Below are 9,806 nucleotides of genomic sequence, written 5' to 3'. Positions count from 1 at the left end.
CCTCCATTTCAATTCTTCCCCCCTCCCCCTCTCCTCCATCTCGACTCTTCCCCCCTCCCCCTCTCCTCCATTTCAATTCTTCCCCCCTCCCCCTCTCCTCCATCTCAACTCATCGCGCCACCTACGACCCTACCCCCTCCACCCCCTCTCCACCTCAACTCATCATCCCCTACCCCCCTCCACCCACCCTCTCCTTCATCCCCCTCCCCCTCCTCCACCCCCCTCCACCCATCCTCTCCTTCATCCCCCTCCCCCTCCCCCGATCCGCCCCACAGCCTCCGCCGAGCCCGAAGCCCGCAGGAGCCAACCAGGGGAGGGTCATCGCCATCGCCATCGCCAGAGTCGCCGTCATCTCCGCTTCTCTCAGCCTCTTTATCAGGCGACGGTTCCCGAGGACATGCCCGCCGACGCCTCCATTCTGAAGGTGAGGGAAATCGCCTGTGTCTGTCGGTTATTTTTATTATTATCATCATTACTATTATTATTATAATTTTTATAATCATTACTGTTATCATTGTCACTATCATTATAGCCATAATCATTTTCGTCACCATAATCATCTTTAATGTTATTATCATCATCATTATCATCATTAATATTCATTATTATTCTTTTTACCATTATCAATGTCATTCTCATTATCGCCATCCTATTCACCATTATCACAATCAGTATCATCATTATTGTTATTTCTCTCTTTGTTGCTGTAAGAGGGTTGGTTTGTTGAACTGTAATGCATGATGTAATGGTTATACGTGTAGAAACAATAGAAATAATTTGTAATGCAAATTAAAGATATAAATATTAATATAAAGTAAATAAGAAAGAAAGAAGTCAATTAAAAATACCCTTAATCTGTGAATTATATATTAGTATCTATCTATCTATCTATCTATCTACCCATCTATAATTTACAAAAAATAAAAAAAATCTAAATTTAATGAATAAACAGGCGCGAAAAAACCTAACCTAACTTACTTTAACTAAATAAACAAAACAAAACGAAAGAAAATCTAGCATTTACGAATTATCCCACTGCAATAAGTATATTTCATTTTCTGTGTAATACAACAAGTCAAGTCTTAGATAGGAGGCTGTTAGAGATACCACGGTGTTATGGAAGAAATTGAATTCTGGTTAGGAGAGATAGTTTTAGATTACTGGCGTTATTAAAATCAATTGAAGGGCAGATGCAATAATGAGAGAGAGACGAGAAGGGGAGAGGAAAGGGAAGGAGGGAGAATGTACGTAGGAGGGAGAGAGAGAGAGAGAGAGAGAGAGAGAGAGAGAGAGAGAGAGAGAGAGAGAGAGAGAGAGAGAGAGAGAGAGAGAGAGAGAGAGAGAGAGAGAGAGAGAGCCCCAGGCAGGGCGTCATGTGTGTGTGTGTGAGAGAGAGAGAGAGAGGGGAGGGGTCTGACTCTTGAAAGAAGTAACATTTCATAATTGTAAATGAAAATGAACAAGATGTAAAGACGGGCAATGTAAATGTGTTGATAGACTTTCTTCTCTCTATCTCTCGTTTTCTGTTTGTCTGTATTTGCCTCTCTCTCTCTCTCTCTCTCTCTCTCTCTCTCTCTCTCTCTCTCTCTCTCTCTCTCTCTCTCTCTCTCTCTCTCTCTCTCTCCCTCTCCCTCCCTCCCTCCCTCCCTCCCTCCCTCCCCCCCCCCTCTCTCTCTCTCACCCTCTCACCTTCTCTCCCTCTCACTTTCTCTCCCTCACACCTCCATCTCACACACACCACTTACCAATTACACGCCAGTCCCTCGTCATGCTTAATCCTATGCATCTCCCTCCCTCAGGTAACTGCCACAGACCCCCGCATGGACTCCAACATAGCCATCGGTTACAGTGTGAATGATACAGTGAACTTCAGGATCGACGAAGATGGCGTTCTGTACAATAACCATCAGCTGGACTACGAGAAGGGGCCGCATATGTACTGTCTGCAGGTCGAGGCAGAAGCGCACGGTTAGTATAGGCGTGTGGGAGGGAGGGGGGAGTCGGGAAGGCAGAGAGGATGGACCTGTGCGTGACTGTAGGGAAAGGGGTTTTGTGTGTGTGTGTGTGTGTGTGTGTGTGTGTGGAATGGATATAGATGAATATACATAAGATTAGACATACTAACCAACTACAGAAGAGATAGCTAGACATACAGACAGATAGACACATAAAGACAGATGGTATGTGAGATAGGGATAAAGTGAGGACCAGAGAAACAGAGAGACACAGACAGAGAGAGACAATGGAAGCCAATGTACACGCCGAGAGCAACTTCGGTCCCAGGCAATAAGCACAAACAGACATATGTTCCCACCAGTGCTTGAATACCAGAGCAAGCCAACACAAACAAACAACATGACCGTGACAAAGTCCTTGAGAAATGATTACAAGGCCCAGACAATGGACCTCAAGATGGCATTTCTCAAGGGCGACACCACTCCCTTAGGCGCCTCGTGTCTTCTGCAGGGGGAAGGCGCTGGCGGAGGAGGAAGGCCCTGGCAGCTATTCATATCTACGTGACGGACGCCTCTGAGGCGCCACACTTCGACTCTTCGCAGTACTATTACTCGATTCCCGAGTTCGCCACGCCGGGTGAGTTACCTTGGAGGACGGGTGTAGGGGCAGCACGTGTTATTGTCGTTATCATTATCACCTTAATAATGATAGATGATGGTGATGATTGGTGGTGATGATGATGATGAGGATTATGATGGTGATTTTTTTGATGGTGATGATGATGAAGATTATGATTTTGATGGTGATGATAATGATGCTTGATGATGATGATGCAGATAATGACGAAAATGATAATGATAACGATGTTGGTAATGATATGGATCAAAACGATGATGTTAATGCTATATATTCGCAATTAAACTATAAAGTAGTAAATTACCTTGCCTCCAGGAACCTTTGTGGGGAAAGTAGTCGCCTATGATGACGACGACGACCTCGAACACTACGCCTTGGATGGTGTGGAGCCTCCTAATATGGTGAGTCCCGCTTTTTACGAAAGGTTCAGTCTTAAAGGGTTTATTGGACACCAGGATTTCATTAAGTTGGGATTTACTTTTGTTGCGACATTCCAGAAGTATCTTAAGTGCAGGGCCGTATTATGTTTAATATTGCAAAGATAAAATAGAATATTAATATAAGGGAAGAGAGAGAGAGAGAGAGAGAGAGAGAGAGAGAGAGAGAGAGAGAGAGAGAGAGAGAGGAGAGAGAGAGAGAAAGAGAGTAGAGGTAGAGAGAGAGAGAGAGAGAGAGAGAGAGAGAGAGAGAGAGAGAGAGAGACAGAGAGAGAGAGAGAGAGAGAGAGAGAGAGAGAGAGAGAGGTGGGGAGAAGAGAGTCAGAGAGAGAGAGAGAGAGAGAGAGAGAGAGAGAGGAAGAGAGTCAAACAGAAAGAGAGAGAGAGAGAGAGAGAGAGAGAGAGAGAGAGAGAAATAAGAACGAAGATTTCAATGTATTTTTTCACTGTCGAAACCCCTTCCTGCATGTCTGATACCGTAAAACATTATTAGATATAATCCTTGTACTGTAATGCGAAAACGAAAACAAAATTATGCAGTATTTTTGTTGTTGAATTGCATGTGAGTCAGACAAATATGCTTTAGTTTACTACATAAACATTTGATTCTAATTCTAATTCTAACAACATTTGATTCTAATTCTAATATCTAACAACATCTGATTCTAATTCTAATAATAAGACCCTTTAGTCTACTACATATATATCTAACTTCTAATTCAAATTACATCTGATTCTAATTCCACTATATTTACATCTAAATTCTAAGGTAAGACTTTTTAGTCCACTGCATCTATGTCTAAATTCTAATTTTAGCTACTTCTAATTCTAATTCTAGCTACTTCCAATTCTAATTCCACTACACTTAGAGTTTATTTCTAAATTCTAATAAGATTACAATTAGTCCACTACACCGAAATTCCGATTCTAATTCTAACTGTAACTATATCTTACTCTAATGCCTCTATGTCTACATCTTATTCTAATTCTAATTCTAAAGTCCAGTGTATCTAATGCTACATCTAAATTCTAATTCCACTACATCTTATTCTAATTCTACATCTAAATTCTAACATCTCTAATTCTACACCTAAATTCCGGTGTATCTAATTCTACATCTAAATTCTAATTCCACTCCATCTTATTCTAATTTTACATCTAAATTCTAACATCTCTACTTCTACATCTAAATTCTAATTCCTCACCATCTAAACTCTAATTCCTCTACATCTAAATTCTAATTCCTCGGCAGTTCATCGTGGACCGAGTGCGTGGGTTCATCGCCGTGGGTCGCTCGCCCTTGGACAAGCAGTGGGTCTATCACTTCCGGGCTGTTGCTATCGACTACCATGGCCACGTTGCCTCTGTTCCCGTCACTGTGTATATTATAGGTCAGTTTTAGGTCGTAGTTTGTTGTTGTTCGCGGTATTTACTGTTTTTTTTGTGTTTTTTTTTTCGTGTGTGTGTGTGTGTTTGTGTGTGTGTGTGTGTGTGTGTTTGTGTGTGTGTGTGTGTGTGTGTGTTTGTGTGTGTGTGTGTGTGTGTGTGTGTGTGTGTGTGTGTGTGTGTGTGTGTGTGTGTGTGTGTGTGTGTGTGTGTGTGTGTGTGTGCGTGCGTGTGCGCGTGTTTATGTGTATGTGAACGGATTTTTTTTTTACTTATCTATTGTTAGTGGGTGGGTGTTACTGTCGTATCGTTAAGGATCTTTTCCAAACATATGGGATCAGTGTATATGTATGAAAAGATACACTAAGGGGGGGGGGGATATCTATCAATCATTGTGTCATTCTTGTATTTATTTTATATCCTTTTTTTAGTAATTTCCGTGTACCACTAATGGTGTTATTAGGTTCGGTCTCATTAGCATGATGGTCACGTGATGTAATTAACAGGTAAGGTGTACATCCGATGTCAATTACTACCCATATCATCTCCAGGTAATATTAGATCTCGACCGACAGCATCTCATCTCCGACACTAGACGAGCACATCTCCAGGACATTTGCATATACAGCATCATCATCTCCCTTCGATATCGGCCTTTACAGGCTATGAACACGATTATCAGAGCGATCAGCATAACGAGATATAAGCTCTGTTAGCGTGGATCTGCCTCGATAGGCCTATGTTCTGCGCGATTGGCTGCATGCATAATGAAGGCCGCGGTCGGAATTGGGGAGTGTGTGGCGGGGGGGGGGGGAGGAAAAGGACGAGGTGGAAGGAGATCAAGAAGAAGAGGAAGTAAACGTGGAACACACACACACACATATATATACTTATGTATATATATATATATAATGTATATATATATATATATATATATATATATATATATATATATATATATATATATATGTATATATATATGTACATATACATATTTTATAGAGAGAGAGAGAGAGACGGGGGGGAGGGAGAGGGAGAGAAAGAAAAAGAGACAGAGACAGAGACAGAGAAAGAGAGAGAGAGAGAAGAGAGAAAGCAACAGAAGGAAAGCAAAAAAACAAACAAACAGAAAAGCAGTCACATGACAAAACACTCCCAAGAAGAACCAATACATAAAGGCCTATATTTTTAGTAAAGGGGGGGGGAGGGGGAAGGAGAGCGAGACAGCGTGAGAAGCCCCTCCCTCCCCTCCCCCCACCCACCCCCAGGCAGTGACAGAAGCAGAAGACTTCCTGAAGAAGTTGGCGAAGGCGACCCGGGAGGAGGAGATGACACCACGACACTGTGTCAAGATGCCCGGGAAGAAAACCCACGGAGTCTTGCGGGTGTCATGTGACTGACGCGAAGGCGGGAAGAAAAGGAAGTTGTGAATGAACTTATACAAAGAGGAGGAGAGGAGGAGGAGGAAGACGAGGAGGAGGAGGAGGAGGAGGAAAGGAGGAGGAGAGGGGAAGGGTAGGGGCGAGGAGAAAGAGGAGGGGGAGTGGGAGTAGAATGTGGGAAGGAGGGAGGGGTGAAGGGAGAGTTAAGGGGGAGGGGGAGAAGGGGGAGAGGACTGGGAAGGGAGAGGGGGAGAGGGAGAGAGGGATTAGAAGAGGAGGAAAAAGGGGAGGTGGTGGGAAGGGAAGGTAAAAGGGAGAATGGAGGAAGGAAGAAAGAGGAGAAGGAGAAAGACAGGAGAAGGAAGGGCGAGAAAGGGAGAGAAAGGGAAATGGAAAGGGGATGAAGGGGAAAGGGGAAATGAGAATACATAGAGGGGAGAAAGAGGGAAGAAAACAGAGGAGGAGGACGTAGCGAATGAGGGGAAGAAAGAAGACTGGACGGAAGGTGGGTGGAGGAAGAAGGGAGATGAGGAGAAGAAAGGGAGATGGGAGGGGAAGTGGGGAAGAAAGAGGAGAGAGGATGGGGAAGGAGGAGAGATGGGGAAATACAGGTGGAAGGAGAGGCAGATGAAAGGGAGTCAGGGTGAAAAAAACAACAATAACAATAAATAAATAAATGAATAAAAGAGGGGAAAGGGGAAAGAGGAGGGAGAAGGAAGGGGGAAAGAAGGTTGGGTGTGGGGGGGTGGGGGGAGGGGGAAGATTGAAATGATGTTGTCCGATCGAACGGAAAATAGAAATGTGAAATTGGGTGAAATTAGAAAATTAAACCGAGATTTTGATATAATTTTTTTTTCTCACTTTCTATCAGTAGATGTCGATCAGTGATAATAGCGATAACAAAAGGTAACAATGGCGTTCATGATAGTATCCATAATGATAATTAGGATCATAATGACAATACTGATGATAGATTCCATCAACGATACTGATTATCATAAAATGGTCATGGAAGAAAATATAACAAAAATATAATAAAAACAACCGTATCGTGAATGCAAATGTAATAATAGCACTGCTTGTAAAAATAGCAATGATACTATTAATACAAACATTTTATAGCAACGGTATTGATGATATTAACATGAAAATTGTTAACCTTCTTTTTTCTTGTACACAGCCAGCAGGCCTTGGTATGGTAAGAATGCAAAATAGATTACTGCAACATACTTGAAGGATATCATAATGCAATATCATGTTGATATTTTGATGATTTTTTGTGTGATGATATTTCTATTTATTTATTTATTTATTTATTTATTGTATTATTTATTATTTTTATTTATATATATATATTTTTTTGTGACAATGTTTTGAATAATCCCAAAATATGTGTGAATAAGTGCTAGTTCATGGTACTGATCCTTTCCCCTCTCTTCCTCTCTGCAGCGCAACACATGGGGAGGAATAAACGTGAGTGTCGTTTGGAGTGATGTATGTGTGAACTATAAATTTCGTGTGGTTAAAATATCCTTTTCTGTTTTTGTTTTTTTGCGGGACTGCTTTGTTCAGTTGATGCTTGGGACAAATGGAGACGTGAACGTATGCATTGGTAGATATATATGCGCATATATTAGCATATATAGATATATGCTGTTTAAAAATAACAGCATGTTCATTGATATTAATAGATACACACACACACACACAATCGAAAACACACACACGCTCGCGCGCGCGCACACACACACACACACACACACACACACACACACACACACACACACACACACACACACACACACACACACACACACACACACACACACACACACAGAAAAAGGTGCATACAGATTTGTACACACACGCTGGATATTATCATCGCATTATGTTTTTATTGTTATCATTATGATCCTCATCATTATTATTAGAATTATTATCATCATTATTAATATTGTTTTGTTATTGTTGCTGTTGTTGTTATTGTTAATAATAATAATAATAATAATAATAATAATAATAATAATAATAGTAATAATAATAATATTATCATTATTATTATTATCATTATTATTATTATTATTATTATTATTATTATTATCATTATCATTATATTATTGTTATTATTATTATTATTATTATTATTATTATCATTATTATTATTATTATCATCATCATTATTATTATCGTTATTGTTATTATCATTATCATTATTATCGTCATTATTATTGTTATTGTTGTTGTTGTTGTTGTTTTCTAATAATAATAATAATAATAATTATTATTATTTTATTTATTTATTTTTATTATTATTATTATTATTATTATTATCATTACTATTATCATTATTATTACTATTATCATTATTATTATTATCATCATTACTATCATCATTATCATTATTATTTTATTATAACGATTAATCATTATCATTATCACCATCATTATCTTTATTACTGTTATAACTATTGTTATTACACTTATCATCGTTAATAATATGATTACTATTAATATCATTATCACTACTATTATCTCTAAATTGTTGTCATTATCATCATCATCATTATCATCATTATGATTAGCATTGCCATTATCATTATTTTTATCATTATCATTGTTATTACCATTATCATTATTATTATCATCATTATTATTATTATTATTATTATCATTATTATTATTATTATCATTATCATTATTGTTATTATTGTTATCATTATTATCATTATTATCATTATTATCATAATTATCACTATAATCAATATTATTATTATTATTATCACAATATTCGTTATTATAATTATGATTATTATTATTATTATTATTATTATTATTATATATATTATTATTATTATTATTATTGTTGTTGTTGTTGTTGTTGTTATTATTATTATTGGTATTATTATTATCATTATTATCATTATCATCATTATCATTATTATTACTATTATTATTATTATTATTATTAATATTATTATTATTATTATTATTATCTTATTATTATTACTATTATTATTATTATTATCATTATTATCATCACTATCATTATTATCATTATCATTATTAATGACAACAGAGATTGTGATAATGATAACAAAATTAATAATGCTGATAATAATGATTCTATTAATAATAATGATAATGATAATAAACATAAGGATAACAATAACTACGATAATGATAGTAATAATGATGACAATTAATAGTATTATTACCATTTATCATTGTCATTCTAATATCATTGCTAATATCATCATTTTCATCATCATCATCATCATCACCAATCCTATCATGACCGATACTATTATCACCATCTATTATGTATCTATTATCATCAGTTTTCCACGTTTCCTTCCCCAGCCGAGAACCGCCACAAGCCGGTGTTCCCCGAGTGCGATTCCTATGACGGCGTTCATGTCAAGGAGAACATGACAGCTGGGACGCCAGTGGTGTTGGTGAGGAAGGGGAGAGAGGGGGAGGGAAGGAGGGGGAAAGAGGAAGGAGGTGGGAGGGAGAAGGTGGGAGGAAGGAGGGGGAAAGAGGAAGGAGGTGGGAGGGAGGAGGGGGAGATGCGGAAGGAGGTGGGAGAGGGAGATGGGGAAGGAGGTGGGAGATGGGGAATAAGGAGGAAGGAGAAGAGAGGGGAGGGATAAATGAGGAGGGGAGAGGAAATAACGAATGAGGAGGAAATAAGGAGAGAGAGGGAAAGAGAAGGAAGGGGAGAGGGAGGGATGGGGAAGGAGGCAGAGGGAGGAGGGGGAGAGGAGGAAGGATGATGGAGAGGGGAGGTGGGAAGAAAGAAAAGGAATGGAGGGTTGGAGGAAGTGTGAGAAGGAAGTACGCAGGAAGTGGGGTGATGAGGGAGGAGGGGGGGACGATGTAGGAGAGAAAGAAGGAAATAACTATAGACAAGAAAATCGTTAAGCATCGGGAACATATTAATCTCAAAAAAAAAAAAAAAGGTTAGCTGCACAAATAGAAAAGCCGAGTACAAGGCTTGACAACCATT

At 38.8% G+C, this 9,806-nt stretch overlaps 1 protein-coding gene across 1 annotated transcript in view; it reads left to right on the top strand.

Annotated features, from left to right (window-relative positions):
- Nucleotides 1–291: 291 nt before the first annotated feature.
- The window catches only part of LOC119583294 (DE-cadherin-like), a gene marked incomplete in the record, with an annotated part of 69,898 nt that continues 60,383 nt past the window's right edge, over nt 292–9,806 (top strand). Inside the window, 8 exon segments of the mRNA XM_037931765.1 lie at nt 292–424; nt 1,800–1,968; nt 2,467–2,592; nt 2,908–2,993; nt 4,282–4,420; nt 6,978–6,995; nt 7,247–7,270; nt 9,158–9,252. Coding sequence (XP_037787693.1) covers nt 398–424; nt 1,800–1,968; nt 2,467–2,592; nt 2,908–2,993; nt 4,282–4,420; nt 6,978–6,995; nt 7,247–7,270; nt 9,158–9,252 — 684 coding nt within the window.

Source organism: Penaeus monodon, chromosome 17 (assembly GCF_015228065.2).
Source record: "Penaeus monodon isolate SGIC_2016 chromosome 17, NSTDA_Pmon_1, whole genome shotgun sequence".
NCBI classification, from domain to species: domain Eukaryota; kingdom Metazoa; phylum Arthropoda; class Malacostraca; order Decapoda; family Penaeidae; genus Penaeus; species Penaeus monodon.
Note: the sequence above shows the minus strand (reverse complement) of the source record. Positions and strands in the feature narration are given on the sequence as shown.